Raw genomic sequence first — 23,346 nt, forward strand, 5'->3', positions numbered from 1 at the left:
AGTGCCTCCACACATCTGCCAAATGAAGTGGTTTTGTGAATTCTTCCTACTCTGCTCTTGTCAGATTGAGCTAGGTTCGTTTAAACATGGTATTTCCCCTTTCTTACTTTTTTCCCCTTTAGGTTAGACTCCAGAATTGTAGTAGTATTACAGGTCTTTCAGATCCTCATTTACCGGTTCAGGGGAAAGATTGTCCTGTAGTTGGTTTGTGAGCAGCTTGTTCTAATGCTTGTAGAAGTAGATGCACCAGACTATTTCTGTGCTCTCTCATTTCCGTAACACAGGATGGAATAGTCACTGTAGTGTAAGGTGATACCTAACTGGTAACAAGGCGGTTCCCCTCCTCAGCTCTGGCAGAAGGATGCTGATTTTTGGACATCCCCTCTGTCACATGTTTAAAATTCTAGCCCTGGCCCTGTCTTACCTCCTCCAACGTAGACTTGGCTGTTCTCAGTCCATGAAGGAACTACCACTATCGCAAGCCATTGTGGGAACATTTGGCTTTTATGGTGCTGTTCCTCACCTGAGGAACTGTTCCCCATCTTCTGGAAAAGCTGGTAAGCTGGTTTTTCTGCGTTGTGGGCCACCAGCTGGTTCAGTCTTTGCCTTCAAACTAATCTGCTTAATCCATCCCAAAATTGGATTCTCCAAAGAGAACCATCGCAAAGGCAGTCTGTCATGTTTTGTTGTTAGATGAGATTATTTCTTCCCTTTCCCTGGATTCCCTAAGCACTTGAGGAAGCTTTCAGCTATTTATTAACTTTAGAGCCCAGTAGTTGAATGCTGTGCTTTAAAGTAGCCTTTCCTGTTTGCCTTGTGGCTGGGTAATGTAATTTCTGGGCTTGACCCTGCAGTTTTCTGATCTATGGAAGTAAATTTTTCTCTTTGGAACAAAACCAACCAACCAAAAAGCCCTGCTGTGCTAGTGGCCTAAGAGTGTGAAACAAGAGAATGCTTTTTAAGTCCTTCTTGTACTTGCCCCTTAAACATAAGGAACTCAGGCAAAAGGTGAAAGAAACAGAATGAAACTCCCTTGCAACGCTTACCTGGACACAAAGACAATTAGTGTGTTCCCAGCCCACTACAAGGACTTTGTTAGGCGATAACTGCTTTTGTCCCTGCAGCTCACTTAAAAGGTGCCTGTGTGCCCAGAATACCAGGTTGCCCAGAGAGGTTGTGGAGGCTCCGTCCTTGGAGATAGTGAAAAGCTGTCTGGACACAGTCCTGGGCAACATGCTCTTAGGTGACTGTGCTTGAGCAGGGGGGGAGTTGGACCAGCTGCTCTCTAAAGGTCCCTTCTAATCTCAACCGTTCTGTGATTGTGTGTGGCTTTGGCTGTTGAAAGCCTCACTTTGTGAGATACCATGAGGAAATTATGTATGTACCAGTAAGTCTCCCCTCTTTATGCAAGGTCAGCTAACAGGTTCCAGCCTTTCAGCTGTTGCTTGGTTCCCTACATCCACATAAGATGCTTTGTTACCCACGAACATCTTACAGAGAAAAATAGTCTCAGTCTTTCGTGCTTTCTGACCCACAGGCCCTATGTGCAAACAGTTGCATGTTGGATCTGGGCCTCTCTTCTAATTCTAGCTGGTAAATGGGCTCTTGGAGCTGATCAGCTTCCGCTTTCCTTTGTGTTGGCTTGAGAGTACACGTAAGGCCTGTGATGCAGACGGAATGAGTAATACTGTATTCCCTGGCTGCTTCCGGGGGGATGGAGGTCTGCTTTTCATCCTGGTTTGCACGTTTCTTGCTGCTGCCATCTGCTAACGTGACTGGGTCCTTACTCACAGGAAGTACATGAGGGGCTCAGACACAGCAAATGTGGGTCAAACAGAAATCTTTAAAGCACTGGGGAGCGTGGGACTCCCCAGAGCTGAGTCACTGACAACAAGAGTGAAATCATTCCTCAGCGTAGGCTGTCTGGGACCCGGAAAGGTGGGGACAGAAGAGGATTCAAACTTGGAGACTGATGTTCTTTTTCTGATCTTTTGTGTGTTATTCCCCAGGCTCTATTCTGGGGGAAGAAATTTTCTTCAGTGTGTTTTGACAAAACATGGAGTGACCAGTGACCTGTTCTGCTTTTGTGTTGTGAGATCATACAGTCATGGTACTAAGGACTGCCTTCCCCAGAGGCCCCCTCTTGGGTGGTAGCATGGTGCCTGGAGATTGATGCAATGTAGAGAAGGGGCCTGGGTCTGTGCGCCATATGTTGTTAACGGACCTTGCTGCTGGACAAGCCTGCTGAATCAGACTTTTCTCATTTTAATTCTCTGTAGTACTCAACTTGATGCAGATCTGCCAGTGATGGTAAATGGGGGAAAGATGGCAAAATGCTCCATTCTCAGCAGGTGGCTGGGTGCCCCTGCTGCCTTTGCACCAACAGTTTCATGTGAGAGGAATTCAGGCCCCATTTTGGCCCCTTTCTCTGTTTGGAGTTGGCCCTTTTAACACTGCCAGTCGCTGGAGGTGGGCTCCTCTCTGCTGCTATTAAGATCAAGCTTTTGGTTAGCTAGAGAAGCGGCTGTGGGATCTAGTAGGGCCACTTAGAGTTTACAGCTACATAATCATAATTAGCGATCCCAGTTAATAAATGCAGCAGTGCCATGGTATCATTTTGGCTTTGCTGACCATGGGCATGCACATTGGCTAGTTAGTGCAACAAGAGGCAGCTTAATGGGGCAACTCCTCCTCTGAGAGGGTGTGCGCAGTTGCTCCTGGCAATGCCTGTAAACACCTCCTGCTGCCACCACCCTCCTCTGAAGAAGAGGCTGAAAGCCTGTTTTGGGCTGCTCTGAAATGCCAGTTTTGGCATATTTGAAGCCATCCCAAGATGGGATGGGGAAGGTTTGGGTTCAGTGCTACTGTGTCGGGCCCTTAAGGCCAGAAACAAAACTTCTCCCTCCTGCTTGCTGGAGATAGTAACTTAAGCATCCTTTCTTGGGCCACCTGGTGGCTGGGTGACCTGGTCATCTGCAAGGCAACATCCCCAAGACTGGGGTGGTGCTTGTGGGCCATACTCTGAAATTCTTTGGTTGGGGAGGGTGGGTATGACTAAGCCTTTAGCAGTTCTGGGCAGAAAGGTTTGCAGTGCCAGAGGGACAACCTGCCCTGAGCCTGGTCACTGGCACAGAGCTGAATTCGTGGCCTGGGTTGCAGTGCCCAGCGGTGATGGGTGGAGGAGGGCTATAAGGCAGCCCAGAGGGGCCCAGAGCAGAGCTGCCAGTCCAGCAGGTTCCCACATGGGGTCTGCCATGGCTCGTGGTGCCCGCATGTGGTGCCGGTGCCAGAGCCAGGCCATTGTGGAGGACATCCCACCGCCAGGCCTCCCCACCACACTTGCTTCTGCAGCTAGCTCACCCACTGGGTTGTGAGGGTGCTGGGGTGTTGCCGCTGGGTTTGCCCTTCAAAAAAAAAGCAAAAAATCAACCTTCCCCGGTCCCCGTTGGCCTGGTGGCCCAAGCAGAGAGCGGCTCCCGCCATCGTACCTGCAACAGAGGAAGAGTGAGCTGGGTGGCCACGTGAAACCACCATGGCCCATCCTGGGGAGTCCGCGCCCACCCCGCACTCGGCTTTGGCTCATACCCACGGCGAGGAACCCGAAAGAAAGCAATGCATAGCAAGCTCAGGCTCTTGTTAGCTGGATATATTTCTTTTTTTTTTTTTTTTTTTGTGGTGGTGGTGGTTTTTCACAGAACACTGTTTGCAGTAGAGAAAAAAAACTGGCATTGCAGTCTGTCGTTACAACATTGGTACGGTCACGTAACCCAGGACATGTTCGGCCTTCAGCACAGAAACCTTGACCGGCGCGTGCCACAGCAGGGCTCGGGCGGTCTGCTCCAGTCCGCTGGTTGGTTTTTGTTGCTTTTGTTTTTGTTGTTGGTTTTTAACCTTTTCTGTATGTGATTTTTTTTTCTTTTTTTTTTTTTTAAAACATTTCTCAAGCTTTCTCTGAAGGAATGGCCACTGGCTCTCAGCTAGCAGAAGGAGACTACAGAAGAGCTCTTGGACACGTGGGATGGTTTCCTTCTCCCGCCTCGCAGCTGACTTGGTCTAGATAGTTTTCCAACTCGTTTTTATTAAAAAAATAAAAAAAAAAACCTGCTTCGACTATCAGTTTTACAAGGCATACAAAATCTCTAAAAGGGAAACACAAGCGCAAGGTGCTGAGGTACGAAAACCTGAGGTAGTTTTTGTGTGTGTGTGTACGTGTGGGGGGTGGTGGTTGTTGTCTTTTTTTTCTCTTCTTCTTTTAAAAATTTTTGCTAGTTTTGTCAAGCCCTGGGCCAGCAACCTCTTGGGAATCTGTTACTGCCTCCCCTTTCCCCCTTCTCTCTCCCCACCATTGAAAAAGGGGTCCTTCCCCGACCGCCGAGTCCCTCGGGGGACCTCCCAGGCGTGGGGTAGGGGGAAGGACACCGTCTTGGGGTTGGGTTTTTTTTTTTTTGCGGTGGCTTTGTATGTGTTTGGTGTTTTGGCAAAAAAAAAAAAAAAAAACCCCGCTGGCTAAGTACCATGGGGTTGGGCTGGTGATGACCAAAGCAGAAGTTGTGGACCTGCCGCTCGCTTCCCGTGCGGTGCTTCTGAGCACTGCTTTGTCCGCGGCGGGGTTGAGACAGACAGACAGACAGACAGACGGAGCAGGGGACCGGAACAGATGCAAAACCCAGTCTGGACTCTGCGAAGCTAAGGCGGAAAGAGCACATGAAAAAGAGAGAGAGAGAGAGAGATTCCTCTTTTAAGAGACGGTATCCCTTCTGTTGGCTCATACAGGCAATCCCCACGGCGCACCGGCAGTGCTGCCTGTCTCAAAGCCCTTAAGAAATTGCCACTTTTTTAACCTTCAATTTTCCTTTTTTTTTTTTTTTTTTTTTTTCCCCTTTCCTCCCTACTGGCAATCCCAACTCTCTGGTGTACCATGCATCAGGGAACCGAATGGCCTAACTCCTTTCCTTAAAAGTCTAGAAAAGCCTGCTTTTTTTCTAAAAACAACCATCCCCCTCCCCCAAAATCCTAACCCCCCCCCTACCCACACCCCCCCCTTCTTGGAAATTAAAAAAGAAAAAAAAAAAGAAAAAAGTATTTAAAAAATTAAAAATCAGCGTTAGTTTAGTTATTGATATATTAATTCTAAAATATATTAATGCTGCAAATGCTGCACTGGGCACTGCAGCCCTCATGCTGTAAAAAAGGAAAAAAATAAAAAAAAATCCCCTCCTCTAGTTATGTACGCGCACGTACGAAGAACAGCTCCAAAAAGTTGTCAAGGGGTCGGTTTATAGGGAAAAGAAAAAAAAAAAAAAACAACCTTCTCTGCCTATGTTAGTCCAACTAAAGGGATAGCGTCGGTAGTGAATAGAGTAAGGTGGCGGCTGGGGGCTCGACAGAGTCTGCAGCGCCCTGGGGCAAGCAGCCCGGCACTGTGGCCTCTTCAGCGCCAACAGGTTGGAAACCCTCCCTGTCTGCCGTCCATCTGTCCGTCCGTCCTCCACAGGGCCCCAGCCACGGGCAGACTTTCGTGCCTCAGGACGGTCTTTGGTTCGCTCCCCTGGTCGGCTGTTGCGTCAGGCGTGGGCAGGGTTACATTCATCAGGCGTTGCTGGCCGGCCCGGCGGGAGCCTCACTTGCTGTGCTGCGAGGCCGGGGCTCCCTGAGCATGTTTCTGCTCCTGCTGCTTCACCTGCTGCACGATCTCCCTGATCTTGCGCTGCGCAGTCTGCGGACAAAGCAAGAGCCCGGCGTCAGGGCAGCCGCCGGGCAGAGATGGAGGTGGCCACCTGGCCCGAGCCTTGCTGGCGCCACAAGCAGCCCAAGGGCCTCGGGTGAGCGCACCTCACAAGCTCTCCTGGCATGGTGGCCACAACCAAGCAGCCCTCAGCTCCTCGGCCACGGAGCTCTTTCAGTTAAAACGGGCCAGGACCGCAGTATGGCATAGCTGTAACTGTCGTGAAATGCTGAAGAGGGAGCAACCGGGCTCGTCGGCAGCTCTACTATGGCCCAGGTTGCCTACTTGTGCCCGGCTGGGCCGCAGCACCGAGTTACTGGTGGCCACAGATGGGCACACGCTCTTCCAGGACAACCCCTCCTCCCCCCCCAATGGGAAGGGGATGGGAATTAAAGGACAAAAACGATGCACTGCTCCACGCTGCTGCCGCGCAGAGCCAACCCACGTTGCACTCGGCGAAGGTTCCTGCTCTTACGGCCCGAGCAGGGGGCTGCACATTTGCATTGCACTATAAAAGCAGGATGAGTCCCAAAATAGGTGCTCTCTTCCTGACCTGCTCTGGTGGGAATAGGCTCAGCATACCTCTGCGAAGGGCAAGCAACATCGTTTAACAAGCACTAGGTCGCAATGTGTGTATTTAGCTTGTAGGTTTTTTTTCACATCCGCAGTGATTCCAAGGGTGAATTTCTTTTTTTTTTTTTTTTGGGGGGGGGGGGGGATGCTGTCCTATTTGAAGTTACCTGCACATGAAGGTAGGGGAGCAGGCTGGGGGTTCTGCACTGCGGTGGGATTTGTCTCCTCTAACATCACGCGCCTATGGTTTAGGTGTCTCTGTGGGAGCTCAGTCCAGTGGGCCCCCTTGCCAGCTCTGGCATTTTGGATACAACCCCTAGAAACAGGCACGGGCTTGGGGGAAGAGAGGATTCACACCCTGGGTGCCACCATGTGGGGCGTTTAAGATGCTTTGTAGATGCATCGTTTTAGCTAGACTAATGCTACCTTTAAGCTTGGTGCCAGTACACCTGGGGAGAGCTGCTGAAATACCTTTAATGCCTCCAGGATTTGAGGGAGCCATCAAAAACAGAGATGCTCACGTACAACCAAGGATGCCCACACAGAGCTATATGTTTGGTGCCTGCTGGCGAGACTGACAGGTTTCCTTCAAGGATCCAACTAGCTAGGAATATAAAAGAAGACATTTCAAAACCTTACCTGACTGGCAAAGAAATGCCCAATGATTTTAACGATGACCTCCTCATTCTCATCTGGGGTTTGGTCTCGTGGCACAATGACTTCTGCACTAGTTAAGTTTTGCAGTTCATTCACCTGAACCAAAAGAAAGATGCCTCGGTTTTGTGCCGCTGCTCTTGAAAGGGCTTAAAAATCCTATTTTCTGTGCCTTCCCATCCTTGACCCTAGCTGTGCTGCAGCACCAGTATCCCCTGCCTCGTCCCACCACTGGCTGCCAAGGATCTGACCGCCCCACCTCAGGGACCATCATCGCCCAGCGAGAGCCACCGCCAGCTCCAGACCAGATCGCAGAGGCCGGAAACAGCCCCCGGATTCAGCAGGCTTGATGTGCCCTCCAGAGACGGCAGGGGCAAGTGCTTCGCTCTGCTGTTCCTCTACCCCCAAAGGAAAAAGCACAACTGTAGTTGTACGTGTAAGCTTGTGGCTCTTGGCAGCCTTGGCCCGCCCCATCGTACCGTTTTGCCACCTTTGCCGATCACACGGCCGGCTGCAAAGGAAGGCACCTTGATGTGGGCTTCAAGCTTCACCTCTTCTTTTGGGTTAAAAAAGTTTTCTTCTTTCAGTTTCCCAAATATTCGCCCTTGGGCCTGCAGAGGAGGAAGCAAGGTAAATGTCGGAGTGGTAGAGGAGCATCAGGGCCACGCTCCCTGCAAGAGGATACATAAAGCCCCTCCACCCCACACTGCTTGCAGACCTGGTGAGACTAAGCTTGGCTTACCACAGCCAGAGCTGGACATTAAACCCAACCTGCTCCTCCAGCTGTGCCAAGCGTGTTGAACCTGGCTCCACAGCCAGGACCTGGGGAGCAAGGTGCTCTCCTTGCCTAGCAGGGAGCACCCAGATGGAGCTACCGAGCAATGTGGCCTCGCTGCTTTGGTGTCCTTTCCAGTCCTGATGGCACTGGCATCTCACAGTTGCTTCTTCTCAACCTGCAGCTCTCTGCAGGCCCAGGTTTTCAGTTTCAAAAGCAATACTGCAAGTGAGAGCGTGAGGCAGCGAGCACATCTTTCACCTTCACGCTGCTTGTGACGTCCTACCTGTGGGACCAGTGCCCAGGAAAGGCACTGCTGTAGACACTGCTGCCTTCCCACGGGGGCTCTGCCTGCTACCTCTGCTTTGGCAGAGGGCAGGCGAACCCGGGCTGGCAGCAGGCAAACGCCAGGAGGGGTTGCTCTGGAGTGCCCCTTGGTCCCCCCCACTCTTGCCCCAGCCATGGTCTGTACCAGTGCATCTGGCCCACAGCCCCCAGTGCACCCTTGCAGCCAGCTCACCTTGAACTGAGCCTCGGGAGGCCCCGTGATGACAACCATCCGCTCGCTGGCCTCGGGGCCTTCTGCTGGTGCAATCTGCCAACCATGGGGAAGCCGGAGCGTGAGTGGCCCGACTTTGGCACAACCACCCCCTCCCAGGACATCCCCCAGTCAGGACCCCCCCCCCCCGCCCCCGACAGGGGTGTCTCCCATGCAGCAGCCCAGCCTGGCCCAGAGCCTTGTGCTCAGCAGGGGTAGGGGGCGATTTGGCAGTGAAGAGCTCTGTGAGCTGCCCTTCAACCTTGGGACTTGCTTTAAGCAGCCTGGGTTTTAAGCTGCTGCAGAGCTCCTAAGTCTGCTGCAGCCCACATGCAACAGGGCTAGCTGGCCCTGGGAAAAAAACAAAAAACAAAACAGGAGCTACTGGAGACAAGTACTGGCCACCATGCCGAGGGTGCCACTACTCCTGGGAACAGCGCCGCTATTCCTGGCAGAGGTGCAGGACTCAGTGATGGGTTTCAGGAAGCAAAAGGGTGCCCTCATTCCCCAATACGCTGGGGGCTCCTGCTCCTCTTGGAGGGGGTCAAATTGGTTGCCATCGTCTCCTTGGGAGTGTTTGCACAAACAGATTTTTTTTTTTTTCTTTTGGGGGGGGAGGGAGCCAACACTCCCCACAAGAAGGGGAGGGAGAAGCCAGCAGCACTGTGCATGCCACTGCTGCCTAAATATGGGAAGAGCCTTAGGCTAGCTCATGATTCATGCTTGCAGGCCTCTTCCCGACCTGACTCAGCCATCTCCCACGTGACACAGCCGCTAGCCCCTTCCCCAGTGGCCTCCTGCGGCGACCAGGTCTGCCCAGGCCCTGAGTCACCGCCCAGGGACAGCCGCTGCCGCAGGGTTTGGGGTTGCATCTGCGCCCGCCATGAGGGCTCCACTTCAGCCCAGAAGGCTGATGCCCACCTGGCTGAAGCCAGGAGCTCTGAAGCCAAAAAGGCAGTGAGGGGCCAGGCTCGCTGAATGTTACAACCGGGGCCGCAGTGTAACGCAGGGTCTGGGGTTGGGAGGCAATGTGTAGGAGATGGCAGCAACAGGGAGGACGCGGCTGCTTTCCAGGACTGGTTCAGCCAGACCCTGCAGAGCCCCTCTTGGGAGCAGCACCTGACTGGGGAGGTGGCTGGGGGACTGGAAGCACCCGGGTGCCACGGACCCACCAGGCTGGTCATGCAGACATCCCAAGGGTCTGCTGCATGCCCATGTCCAGCTTTGCAAAGCTAACACGATTTTAGCATTGTGTATGGATACCTGTGGAGCTTCCACTGGTGTTGCAGGGCAGGGATGGTGGGGATGGGGACAAAGCTGATGGGGTTCCCTAGGAGCTGCTAGATGTGAAACGAGTAAGGACCAGTTCCTGACACATCCTTCTAGTGCTGCCCATCTGGAAAGGAGTCATGGCCTGACAACAGAGCCGTCTCCCTACCAGAGAGCAGGGACACATGGTCTGGTGGACACTAGCTAATTGTGACAAGCTATTTTTGTCCTCTGAGTGATCACCCTTTTCCTAAAGGATCCCAGGAGAGCGGATGAATCAGCTTAATGTCACTTTTGGCACATGTCCAGCCTTAACAAGCCATTTCCATTCAGCTGAGAGTTTGTAATTGCGTGTTAGGAGATAACACGCAACTGCTTGGAGAAAACCTGGATGCCCTGCATTCTCCTCTCGTGGTGGGGAGACGCATTTACTGCCTCCCACCTCCCAGCGTGCAGAGAACTGCAGAGCTTGCAGCTTGCCAGGGATGAGGAGGTGGTGGGTCCCCAGCACAAGCACCTCTGTGCTTCCACGTCATTTGGGGAACCCTGCTATCATGCCTGGCAGCAGAAAGCAGAAACTGAGGCACAAACCCCGGGAGATGAGTAATGAGGGGAGGAGGGGAAACAGAGAGTGCCTGTGGTTTGGGGTACCCCTATGGCATGGCCATGGAGGGGGCCCTGAGGGCCAAGCGACACCTGATGCTCTGCTTACCTTGATGGAGGCCCCAGCAAATCTCGCGAGCTGTTTAATGTGTTGACCCTTCTTCCCAATAATGGCCCCCACGGCCTGCGTTGGGATGAACAAATTCACAACCTCCTGCTCTGGGATCTGGGAGATACACAAAAGGGTGAGAGGTTTCAGAGGAACAATTAGAAAGGGTGGTGGGTCTCATCTTACAAGCAGGCAGGGCTCTGTGGGCCCCCAACGCTCTCCAAGAGGTCACTCTCCTTCAGGCAATGTTTTCTGACAGACGCCCATGCACAGAGCTCTGCTCAGGTGCCCACAGCACTAAATTTGCCCTTTTTAGGGGACAAATAGCTGCCCGCGTACAGACAGGAGTGGGGGGTGCCTGCAAGCACTGCCATGGTGGGGCCGGTGGCACGGCTCCATCTCTGCGTGGCACCGGGGCTGCAATCGCAGGCACACCGTGATGCTGTCCCGTCACGGCTTCCGTCGCAAAAGCAGGAAGGAGCCCGACTGAAAACACGGCTCACAGAGCCACGCATGCAGCGGTACGTGAGTGGCTTTCCTTAACAAGGCAAGCCTCCAGCTGAGACTGGCTTGACTGCCAGGAAATCCTTCCCCTGCCGTGGGAAAGCTGCAGGAACCACTGTGCTGCAGGGGACACACGCCCCGGCCCCGGCCCCCACCCACAGCACAGCCCCAGGCTGTCCTGCTCCAGCTCTCTGCTGGCAGGTAAGCCACCCGCCTGTACTTAAGAGCTCTACCAGGCTTCCTAAAGCCCAGTCACCCCACCATGGTCCCTTTTCTTTTCCTTTTTCTTTTTTTTTTTTGCAGGAAACCCCCATATGTCGAGATCACAAAACAACAGCATCACCTGGGCCCTGACCAACGAGGGGTGCTGGCCACGAGGCCCTGCCATGCCGCAGCCTCCTCCCTCCCTGCCGCCGCAGAGCCCGCAGCACGAACGGCGAGCCGCCCTGCCGCGGGGCGGACGCCGTGCCTGGCATCGCTGTCTGTGCCCTGGCCCCGTCACCACCTGCTAGCTGGGCAGGCAGCGTGGTCCTGCGGCTGGGTGGTGGCAACCGGGATCACCAGGAAAGCCTGCATCGGCAAAGAGGATGGGCTGGGGGGCATGGGAGGCGGGCTGCATGGGACCCCCCCCCCGGCACTTCTGAATGCCTGGCAACCCCTTGCTGCTTTCTAGGGATATGGAGGGAAAAGCATCAATTTAGGGTAATGCACACACAGGGGAAATGGAGCCCAGCGTTTTCTCTCCACCTTCCTCTTCCAGAAGCAGGTAGAGCACGACACTAAGCCCAAGTGAAGGAGAAGCAGAATTAGTCCTCCTGCCCTACGTTTTGCAGAGCCTGGACCTCTGTAAACACGTGCCTCCTTCCAAATTTGTCTCCTCCTGGAAGCATCCAGCTGGGGGACTGCTGTTGCCAGGCCCCCTTGCTGCCCTCACCTGCCTGATGCCAAAGCGAGGGGCGCCAGCAGCTCAAGGATGGGCCTTCTGGCCAGCACAACCCCCCACCGTGGGTACGTGCTCTCAGGGACGTGGCTTTCAGCTGCCATAAGAGGTCCCGTACGGAAAGACCATCTATGTCACCTCCCCCCCCCCATCCCAGGCAAAAGTTATCTGGGCTCCCAAAAAGGCCTAGAGGTACGTCAGCCACATCATTACCAGGAGTACGTGGTTTCCGGGTGTGAATGCCTGTGCCCCAGCGTCCACGGACAGCAATGCCTGTGCTGAGCCCCATGGGCTCAGGACCCCATAGGGAGGGCACTGGCTGTGCGCCTGCAGCCTGGGACGGGCGAGCAGGGCTGGAGGCCCGTCTAAAGCAGTCTTTGGGTGCAACGTCTAGGTGCTAACCCGCTGTCAGAGGGACATCTGTCTTTCCGCAGGGTCTAACTGTTCAGAACTGGAGGTAAAGGGGAGGGAAGGAGGCAGACTGGCTAAGAGGCAGCGGGCAGCAGATCCTGCTAGCGTGGCTAACTCGGCCATCGGGCTGGCCCGCAGCCCTCCACTGCTCCAGCAGCACCCAACGAACCCCAGACCAGGAGACCCAGGACTGCTCTGCATGCCAGCGCCCCTGCAAGCGGCACCACAGAGGCTTGGGGCAGCCCAGCCAGGGGTTTGCTCCCTGTCTGGCTTGAGAAGGGCAAGGGCTGAAAATGTACCGTGGAGAAGGGAAGAGGAAACCAGTCCCAAGCAGCTTCATTTGCGAGACGGGCCAAGGCAAGTGTTTGCTGGCAAGGCTGTGAGCAAGGAGAATGAGCAGTTGCGGGACCCGGGGAGGCGTTCAGAGCTGGCTGGAGGCTACCAGGGTACATGACCCCCAAGGTGCAGGAGCACCGCAGCCCCGGATGGTGGGGGAAGCGCTGTGCACAAGCCAGGGGCCACGCAAGAGCCAAGCAAGGTGCAGCGTGCCTGCAGGGGGAGGCTGGGGCACTTACGGGGTGCTGATGTGGGAATGCGCCAACTGGGGAGGCTCCATACAGACCTGAGAGGTATGCCGAGGAGCTCTACGGCAGGAGAGAAAATGAGAATCAGTGTGACTTCCCCAGCAAGCGCTAGCCCTTTCCCCGATGGCTGGCCTCAGGCTTGGCAGTCCCCAGCCCAGGGAGAGCAGCGTGTGGACACCGTTCTGCAGCCCAGCGTCCTTTGTGAGCCCAGCAGGGACACAGGGATGGCCCTCGGCCCATGAAATGTCGCACCTCCCCCGAGCGTGGGTGCAAAGAAGGGGCTCTTGGAGGTGAGGCTGCAGGGCTGGCAACCCCTTCCCTGCATCCTCCTCCGGAGCACGGCTCTTGCTCTGAGTGCAATGGGACTTCAAGGTGGAAGGGGACTCCCTCTTACCTCCAGTCCCATTGCATTGCTTTTTTTCCAGTTGTTCTCTCAGCCTGTCCTGCTAGTATTTGTAGCAGAAAACACTGCAGGCCCCAGCCCCGTCACATGCCACACACTGACCCTTGCATCATGGCACATACATTTTGGCCAAGATAAGGCTTTGTCCTTATTTGCGCCACCAGAAGAAAAGAAAGGGGAAGAAAACTCTGCATAACTGAAGACGACCCACGCATGGCTGCCAGTGTCCCTGCACAGTGGACAGAGGGAGCAACCCCTGCCTGTGGGGCTGAAAGGGCCTTTTGGATCAGCAACCACCCTGAAAATGCTTTGTAACCAACATCAGCCCCCAATGGAAAAGGTGATGTTTCACCCTGACAGTCCTCAATGGGAAGAAAAACACATTTGGGGAGAACTGAGCAGAAACATTTGATAGGCACCGAGCGATTTCCACCTTCCTTTCTCTTTTCCAGTTTGCAACCGAATTACCTTCAATCCAGTCTCCTCCCATCCCACCCCGCCAAAAAAAAAAAAAACACACAGCAAAGGTAAATAAAAAGGCTGCACATGAAGGTCTTCAACTTTCATTTTTAATTCCCACCTCCCCCCCAACCCTAAGTTTTTTGGCCAGGATGACTAGCAAACAGGAATTCTGGCTGCCCTCAAACTGGGGAATAATCTGTTTGTCCATGAAATTTTTGCTGGTTCTTGCCAGTAGATGTTTGTCACTGGCTAAGCTGAAGGAATCACACTGGGTGGCACATAGAAGGTCCATGGCACCCAGACACAGATCCCAGTGGGACTTGGGTGGGGCGTTGCCCAGTGGGAAGCAGCATCACAGCAGCGTCATCATGGTGACCTGGAGAGGTCACACACAGGGATGTGATGATGGGGTCACTTGTTCAGAGAGCAAGAGAGATCCTGTGGGCAGTGATGCCCTGGGGAGGATGGTGAGAGGCACTGAGGGTCCTCTGAAGGTACAAGAGCCTGAGGACAGGAGGTGAAGAGAAGATTGAGAGGCGATCTCATAAACGTGTACAAGTATCTGAAGGGGGAGTCTCAAGAGGATGAGGCCAGTCTCTTCTCCGTGGTGCCCAGCAACAGGACAAGAGGCAATGGGCACAAACTGAACCACAGGCAGTTCCACCTAAACCTGAGAAAAAAACGTGTTTCCTGTGAGGGTGACAGAGCATTGGAACAGGTTGCCCAGAGAGGTAGTGGAGTCTCCTTCGCTGGAGTTATTCAAAACCCGTCCGGATGCGACCCTGGGAAAGGACCCTCTGGAGGACCCTGCTTGAGCAGGGAGGTTGGACTAGATGATCTCCAGAGGTCCCTTCCAACCTCAACCATTCTGTGATTCTGTGAATATTTGACTCCCGCATGGACCACGGTGAACCACCCAGTCCTGGGGGCATCTGGGCATTGCTTTGCTCTGCTCCAGACCGGTTGGGGCCTTGGCCCTGCAAGGCTCAGCCTGCTGCTTTCGGGACCCTTCAGAGCAGGGGAAGTACTGGCTAAGAAAATGTTCACTCAAGACCTGGTTGGGGGAGTCACAGCCAGGCTGGAAATGGGGAGAAAAGAGTGCATCTCTTCACAGATAAAAGCAGGTGGTGAGAATCCAGCATCCTGGAGCACAGAGCCAAGACGAGAAAGACAAAAATGTCAGCAAAAATCTGAAGGGGCTCCAGAGAGAGCCCCAGAAGTCAGGCCTGGGCTGAGGGGCCTGGTCAGTACAGCCGTGCCTCTTCAGACAGTGGACAGATCACCTCCTGCCAGCAAAGGTGCCCACAGCTGCTGCACAGGAGGATGGGGACTCCTTGCGGGAACTGCCGTGGGGAGACGCGGCCAAGACATCTCTACCACACCAACTCCCCCAGCACAACCAACGCTTCAGAGATGCAGGAAAAGATCTCGGTAGCGCTTGGGAGAAAATGTGGCAATAGGTGCAGGACCAGACACTGCATACCCAGACCTGCAGCCAAGGGGACAGCCCTAGAGGTGGGAGCCTGGGGGTGACGACAGTTCATCTCTGGGGCTACAGCATCTGCCAAGTAGTACCTGGGGCTCTCCACATCACAGACACTCAGAAACCCAAGGGACCTTGTATCCATTAAAAGCCACAGACAGCAGAGCCGGTGGCATTTGTCAGTGTGCTAAATCCTGCTGGGGACTGGGAGCTGGCTCATAGGCTGACTCAGTATCTTCAAGGCAGATACGAGTGTCTACTCACTGACATCCAAACACAGGACTGACGCACTCTGAATGTGCGCATGTGCTTTCTGCAACTTTACAGCCACTCTATCCATCTACCTGTAGCTGGGATGTTTAATTAGTCCAATAAAACCACTGCTGAGCTCTCTAACTTGTGCTGGTCCTACTGAAACCTCCAAAGCGGATGTTACCCCAGTGAATGCTGGGGTACTCAAAGAAAGAGATTTAAGCACCAAGGGAAAAAATGGAAGCCTTAACATTGGGTGATGTTGTTTGTCTTCAACTCCTCAAAGTCTCTAATACATCAGAGGGGCAAGGCATACATATTTCTTCTGGAAGTAGAGATAAGCCTTCTCCTCTCTGGATTCAGGGAAACACATCCAGATGGTGCATGCAAATCACAGTTGCTCCAAATCAGGAAGGGACCCAGCTTCCTCACCTGCTGCACACACCGCATTTGCTGTTAGCCCTCTCTCTAAACTCAGTGCCCTGAGATGTTGCCACTCTTGCACCAAGCCTGACAAATCGTGGGTGGCTAGCACAGCTCCGAGGGCACCACGCCCGAATGTGCAAACGCGAGGAGATGGTCGCTCTCCTACTGGACTTTATCCTGCCTGCTCACCTGTACACTGAGCTTGCAATTGTCTATTCTACTGCACTTCATCTGACTTTTGCTTCTGGCCACGGGCTGCTCTTCCTGCAACCTACTCCTGTATCAAAGAGTCCATTCCTGTTCAGCAGTTTCTCAGGAAAAATGGACGTGGAGACCAAAGCAACTCTCCAGTTTCTTTGCAGCATAATAACCAGATTGATGTCCTTAATCCTTTCACTGTGAGCTGTCTTCTCCTCCTTTCCCTTCCTCCATCTTCTCCAGTTCTTTAAAGCTCTGCTTTAAATTACAGCCACTAGCAGCGCATCAGTCCTGCTGATGGGGCTGAGCACTGAAAATCTCAGGACAGCTGCTTCTTTGTGGGACGCAGGGAAGCTGCACTCAAATCACCTCTCTATTAGCTGCCTGGCTGAGGAGCCCCATACAAATGGACCCTCCACTCCTTGCCATCATAGACCACCCTTGTCTTCAGAAACAAACTTTCTGACTTGTGATACAGATGCTGTTTAGGAGGAAGCAACGTCTGCCCTGTGCTCACAACCGCCGTGCTAATGCTTTCCAAGAATGCTATTAAGGTGGAAATCAAATGTCACCTCCTAGGAGCTAAGCTGGCTTCCTATTAACTGTCTGACTACACTTGGTTTTTACTATGGACAAGAGAAGGCTCATGGTAGAGGTGATAGCTCCCACGAATTTATCCAACGTAGCTTTAAAAAGTCCAGGCAAAGTATTGGGCAAACAAATCCAAAACAGGAAAGGATGCCTTTCAGGAGACCTTGCCATATGCCTCACCCATTTTACCAGTCTGTGGAGCAACAAAAGCTGCTCTCACCGCAGGGTGCAGAAGCCTAGTCAAAAACAAATTTCCTGAAGGCTCCACCTGCTTGCAAGGCAACCTGACCCACTTCACTGGGCTGACACAGGCAGAGCATCCTTCCCTCCAAGGGCTGGTAGTACACACACACACACACACACACACACACACACACACACACACACACACACACACATGCACTGACACACATGCAAGTCTCCCAAGAGTAGCCTCCCCCCAAGATCCTGGCTCTCAGTGCTTTGCTGGGGAGCTGAGCACCCCTCCGCTTCTGATGGGAAGTCTTAAGGATGACAGTGAAGGGGCTTGGTTTGGTTTTTGGCTCGAAATTCAGCAACGTCCAGAAAAAAAAGAGGCAGAGAGGGGCCTCAGATGTCGAGTTTGAATGACGGTAAAGAGCAGAGCAGTCCCACGTGGCTTTGGCCCTTCTGAGCTCAGCGTATTAAAACATTCAGCTTTTTCTCTTAAAGAAGCTACCAAAGCGCTTGCCCTACTCAGTGCTTGCAGTGGGAGCCCAGCTATCGTTCGCTCAACCCTGCCACGCCAGCCCAGGTGACCAGACACGTTCACAGGCAGTGGGGAGCTGTGCGTTACACATCCCGCAAGCGCAAATACCACATTCACACTCATCCATTCAGTCTGTTGCATACCCTAGTATTCTGACTCTGAACTCACCGTTCTTCTCCGATCACTCTGCTGCTATGGTTTTCAGAAAAAGAAAACAGTAGAAGTAAATTAACTCATTCTCCATTCTCCATGCACTTAACAGTATCTAAGCAGAACTACTTAGAGAGACTAAAAGATGCAGATTGCAGAGCTCACAATGAATTCCTTTGCAAGGTTTAAACTCTAGTCACTTGGTCTTTCCAGGGGTGCTTTGCAGATGCTAATAGGTACGAGACAAACCTTCTCTACCAGCAAATCAGACTGAAAGCCTGTCTAACCTCTGCCCACTGTCCTCATGGGCCCTCTGGCTGCCACACAGATGCCTTAGGAGAAACACGTGTTTGCAATCTGTTCACATATGTGATGCATGCACCGTTTCAAAAGCAGAGCGGAAGACCTCCTCCCCAGCCTCAGCACAAGGCTGCAGTGTTATGCATGCTCTCGCCAGCATGTTTTTCAGGTGCTGGCCTGCTCCTGCCCCATGTGCAATCTCAGAGGTTTCAAAATGGCTCCTGAGGTTTGTTTCACCCCACATCTCTGCAGTCACCCACAGCCTGGCTTCCCAAAGGCACTGCAGCACCACAGGAGAAAGCATAAAAACCTCGCCTGCAAAATCAGATGAAGATGAACTCCCAGCAAACACAACTCTTTGAGCGCTGGGGAAAGCAGCAAGGCTGAAAGAGGCAATCGCACAGTACTCAAGCACGCTCCAAGTGTATACAGTCATTTTACCAGCTCCTATGACAGAGAGGTCACAGTTTGTTCCCTCTAGCTATGACTGCTCACAGTACTTGTTTCTGAATCTGACCTGTGTGGCACCACAGCAGGAAACCTCCCTGTGCTTTCCATGCACTGCTGGCATAGCCCTGACACACAGGGCTGCGCCTTTTCCAGTCTCGCCAGGGAGCTGTAGAGCCAGCGAGGGCTATGGCAAGACATGGCACACTTGCCAACGGCCTCTGCACCTCCCTGCAGAGATCCCAGGGAGTCCTGACACAGCATGGACCTTCGCAGGCAGTAGTCCCACTGCCTAGGATGCAGGAAGCCATCAAAAACAGACCCATGGTGCACGCACTGAGTGCACACCAGGAACCACTCCCATGAGGACACGGCTGTGGCTTTGCGTTTGCCCAGGGCATCAGGATCACAGACCAAGCTGCAGGCACTGTCCTGTAAGGCTTTTGCGTACAGGCATTTGGGCAGGCTGCCTCTGGCTCACACCTACATGTGTACAAAGCACACCTGCAAGGGGAGCTGGACAAAAAACAGGCCAGTAACCTTGAGATACAGCAAGTCCTTACACACAGACATTTTGCAGGATCTGCAGGATCTGCAAGGGTGAAGCAGTTCAACACAACATTACGGCACTTTCCTGGGAGCTAAATCCAAGGAGGGATAAGCGATTTGCATTCACTGTTTTCTTCCCTTTGCTGCTGCAGAGTGTAAAATCTCTGCAGGAGAGGGAGGCTGCAGAGCTCAGAAGTGCACAGAACTTGGGGGACCCAAGCAAGTCTAAGGGGCTTTTAGCACATCTTCCTAAAACTGCCAAGAGTCAGAGCTCTTGTTCAAGACTCCATGAGATGACTCTTACTGGCATGGTGTCTGCCCAACCCCAAGAGCTAGAACAAGAGTGTCTAGTGACTGCTCGGCCTCCAAGAATAACTCACTAGCACCCCAAAATCTCTTGCACTTACTGCAAATGGGTGGTAAGGAGCGGCAGCAGCAGCGCCTCGGGCCCCCGTGGCAGATGGCAGCATGGACAGCCCTGTTGAGAAGATCCCCAAAGCACTGAGGTTCAAGCCTGGAATCAGATTGGCTTGTTGCTAGAAAAGTAAAGACACAGAGAAATGGGTAAAATGTTGTATGGGGTTGCTGAGGTTTGGATGAAATAGTGCAGGAGTGACGGGCGAGCCCTTTCCATAACAGAATGACCCCCTCCCAGTTCTGTCTGGTTTTCTTGGTAATGACTCTGAAGCACTGGTATCGCAGGCAGGAGGTCCGGGAGCTTACATTGACGGCCACGACGTCGTTCTCGTAGGCCTCTCGCAACTTCTTCATGATCTCCACTTCTGCATTTGAGCATGCCTCCGTGCTGCCTTTCACCGTGATGGTCCGCTCAGGGTTATAAATGGTTAAATCCTGCAAACTAGCTCACATACAGACAAAAGCAGAGATGCTGTTATACTTTCTTCAAGTCAAAAAATAGGAAAACCCTCAAATTAGAGGAGAGCATTCCTCCCCTGAGGTGGTGTTGGCACCTCCTAGGCTACGAGCCGTCTCCCTAACCAACACCACCGCCCACACGCGAAGGGGAACATGTGCAGGAGGACAGGACTGCTTTCTGATTCCAGGGACAAGTGTGTTGGACTGTGTGAGGCCCAGCCCTGCCCTTGGAGGGCACGGCTCAGCGTCCACCAGGACTTACGGAGAGATTGTGATCTTCGTGCCCGTGTCTTGCTCAATCTTCTTGAGGTTTCGGCCCTCCTTGCCAATCAACCTCCCAACCAGACTGTTGTGTGCTAGGATTTTCAAGGGAATCTCTTCTGCTCTAAAATGAATTCAAAAATAAAAACTCAATTTACTGAGTCATACAAAGGTCTGCCTAGCCTGGAAACCTATCTCCAGCAACAGGCAGTAGTAAGCACAGTGGAAGGAGCAGAAGCGCAAGGCAGGCCGGTTTCCCGCCATTATACCTCCCCAGCCTCTGGCGAAATGAAGCTCACGGACCTCTTGAGCCTGATGTCACACCTCACATTTCATGGGCACTAGCAGACTTTTGTTACGCAAGTTTGCCTATGTGCTCTTTGGAGCTGCCTAAGCTGTTGACTTCTGTGGTATTGACTGTCACACCACGGAAAAGTTATTGCGGGAGAAGGCACTGACAGGGGTTTGGTCTGAGTTAAACAGCAGACCATTTCATCTGCATCCAAGTGGTGGGCATCTACGTCCCTGTCCAAGCTCTGCAAGCAACGATGTCAGACTCCTATCATCTCCCTCCCCATTCAGCCCTTCTCCAGACTAGAGAGTCCAGAGTCAGTCTGGAGTCCTAAATACCGCCAACTGCTCATCAGCTGCCATTGTCTGTGTGATGATAAGACTGCCTCCCGCTCACAGATCATTTTACATTTATCAATCCTGAATTTCCGTGTTATGTTATTGCCTTGTCACTGAAGAACAAGTTGCAATTAAATCTAGTCAAAAAACCGGTATAGATCTTACCTGAAAAAAGCTGAAACCAAAAGAGAAAACTCTTCTGGCTTGACATTATTTACAGTAATTTTCCATTTTTCCTTTCTTTTTTCCGTTTGAGTTAGTTTTCCATTTTATCTCCATTTAATTTTCCATTTTAAACAATGGATATTTTTGGTTTCAAATGTGTGTTTCTCATTTCTTTGTAAAGCTGATATTAAATTTTCAAGTAACTTTAATTGCCTCTGTTACTCTAGGGTGAAACTCTCTCTCCCAGCAAGAACCCTACTCCACTACCAAAGAGGGAAGAGCAGATGAGAAGAAACACCAGTGCAGAAATGGTTTTTAAGCAGTGACTCTGAGTTGGCGAGGTAAACAAAAGATGGTTTCTTTATCATTGAGTTTAGTATTACGCTCTGGGACTCTTCCAGCGGTAATCGGTGAGCTCTCTAAACATGCCAATTAGCTGACTGAATTTCCATCCCTTCCACCAAACTTGCTGATTTTGCTAAGGCATGTGTACTGGGTATTATACTTACGATTTAGTTTCATCAGCCTCCTTCTGCATGATATCAAGGATCATGCGACATGCTTCAGAGCACCCTTCTGGTGTGGCATGGATGGTGATGGGCTTTTCAGCTGCACCAGCATTCTCTTTCCGATGGATGTCAACCCTACAGTGGAAAAGTCAGCAGAGAAGCCCCCTGAGATCAGACTGACATTGCAAGAAGGCTTTTGAGAGCTTATGAGCTCAGCTCACTATTCAGAAAGGCTCATTTTAGCACCTGCTCAGCTCAATCTTTGGGGTGAACCCGGGTCTTGATGTACAGCTACTGTCACCCTGTCTCATGTAAGCCCAGGTAGTATTTTGTTTCGGTTGGTTTACATCAGGTTTGACTCAGATTTGGACTACAATTGCTTCTATGATCTGAGGTCTGAGGTCTGCCTGGCAACTGAGGGATGTCAAGCAAAATGAAACGATGCATCAAGACAGGGCAGAACAAATCCTCAACTGGACAAGGTCCTGAGCAACCTGATCTAACTCTGACGCTAGTTCCACTTGGAGCAGGAGACTGGACTAGAGATCTCCAGAGGTCCCTTCCAACCTCAGTCTTTTTGTGAAAAATACCTGAGGCCATACAGAGAACAGCAGCTGCCAGGACTGTTGCATGTTCTTCAGGAGAGAAAGGTAACTTACCAGTAGCCAGTGTTTTTCACGACATGGAGTCATACGTGCACGTTAACAACAGCACTTGTACTCACGCCCTTCCATGTGAGACCAGAAAGTTTTCCCTTGCGGACTCTGTAGAGACTGTGCTCTAGTTCCTCTGATCCTTCCCCTCAGCACATGGCAGAAAGGAGGAACATGCCTGCTTCCATTTCAGTTCCTCACTGCAGAACCGTACCTGGCAAAGGCCCTGAGAAAGAGGGAGAGAGGAAAGCAGGGTAGAAGACTCCGGTACGTGAACCACGCACTTTGAAGAACATGGGTTACTTGTAAGCAACCTTTCCTTCTTCTCCAAGTGTGTCCACACGTTCTTTCCACCAGAGGATGACTCTGCGCGGTCATCCTGCCGTCAGTAACCTGGCAGCAATCTCAGGGTCCTGTCAGCCAGCCGCAGACGGCACTATCATAGAAGAGGCTGTGCGAGCCTGGATCTTCTGGGTACGCTGCAGTACTTGCTGCTCGGCTGCGCAGCAAGGGCCTGGAATGGAAACGCTGCACAGTCACTCATCTCCAATAGGATGCCCTCAGGCCAAGACCGGACGCTCCAACTTCCTGTTTTTGTAAGAGATCCATGGGCTGACTGAGATTGGCACTGGTCACTGCCGGGCAGAGACTGCAAGACCAAGGGTTGTGCTCCAAAGGGTTCCCTCAATGCAATGTTAGGACACCACTGGGTCACGGTGGCTTTGTACAGACCAATTCTTCCAGGAATTCATGAACCAGAATGTTGGAACATGGATATTTAATCAACTGGAAGGCAATGGGTAGACAGGGAGCAGTTATGTGAACCTTCCCTAAGCTAAGAGAAAAGCCTGACTCCATCAACTTCACTATGCACCCCAGTGTGATTAGAGCTAAGCACTGAAGCAGGGAAAGGAGGGACAGGGTCTGATCCCTTTAGCAGATCACATCTGTCTAGCAGATCTCTTACGTCTGTCTGTTTGTTCGAAGTGCTTGGGCAGGAGAGCTGTGATTGTCCGGAGGAGTGCTGGAGGAATCAGCACCCCTGAGAACCCGACCTTCCTAGGCACGTCTATGCCTCTGTCACTCCCCAACAGAACAGGTGGATCTGACTTCCCTTAGGCTGTGTCTGCAACACACAGTGGCCAAGTTGTATGCTGCCACTTGCATGTGACATCCTCTAAGATATTCAGGGACTCTGTGGAGCTCCAGCATGATGACATGAAGAATTTGTTCCTTCAGAGACACTGATCCTGGGCCAGCCAAGTGGCCAAGGAAGCTCCTGGCAGACAGGGAGACATCCGTTGCGATTCCCTTTGCCATAGCAGGGGAGAAGGCAAATACATTATGATGTGCCAAAGAAGATGATGACAGGCTCATACTCCAGAGGGGTGCTGCGATATCACACCGGCTTGACGCTGACAGCTCTGTTAATCTGCTGGGGGTAGACTGAATGGGAATCTACAACAGTCCTGACAAACCCCACTAACTGGATGGAGTCGGGTAACTTCTTGAATTCACAAGTAACTGAGGTTGGTGAGTATGGGAAGTGTTGTGAGGCAAGACCAGAAAGCATAGCACC

At 52.4% G+C, this 23,346-nt stretch overlaps 1 protein-coding gene across 2 annotated transcripts in view; it reads right to left on the reverse strand.

Moving 5' to 3' along the window:
- Positions 1–3,865: 3,865 nt before the first annotated feature.
- Positions 3,866–23,346, reverse strand: part of IGF2BP2 (insulin like growth factor 2 mRNA binding protein 2) — a 78,142-nt gene continuing 58,661 nt past the window's right edge. Inside the window, exons 7-16 of one of the 2 annotated variants that reach the window (XM_068955161.1) lie at positions 21,115–21,249; positions 19,812–19,934; positions 19,397–19,532; positions 19,081–19,209; positions 12,677–12,745; positions 10,247–10,363; positions 8,248–8,322; positions 7,432–7,563; positions 6,938–7,051; positions 3,866–5,716 (exon numbers count right to left, since the gene is read on the reverse strand). In XM_068955161.1, the coding sequence (XP_068811262.1) occupies positions 5,621–5,716; positions 6,938–7,051; positions 7,432–7,563; positions 8,248–8,322; positions 10,247–10,363; positions 12,677–12,745; positions 19,081–19,209; positions 19,397–19,532; positions 19,812–19,934; positions 21,115–21,249 (1,126 nt within the window). In that variant the 3' untranslated portion in view covers positions 3,866–5,620. The remainder of the gene's footprint in view (positions 5,717–6,937; positions 7,052–7,431; positions 7,564–8,247; positions 8,323–10,246; positions 10,364–12,676; positions 12,746–19,080; positions 19,210–19,396; positions 19,533–19,811; positions 19,935–21,114; positions 21,250–23,346) is intronic. The other variant, XM_068955162.1, reaches the window with a different exon arrangement.

The sequence above is a fragment of the Struthio camelus genome, chromosome 9 (genome assembly GCF_040807025.1).
Source record: "Struthio camelus isolate bStrCam1 chromosome 9, bStrCam1.hap1, whole genome shotgun sequence".
NCBI lineage: Eukaryota > Metazoa > Chordata > Aves > Struthioniformes > Struthionidae > Struthio > Struthio camelus.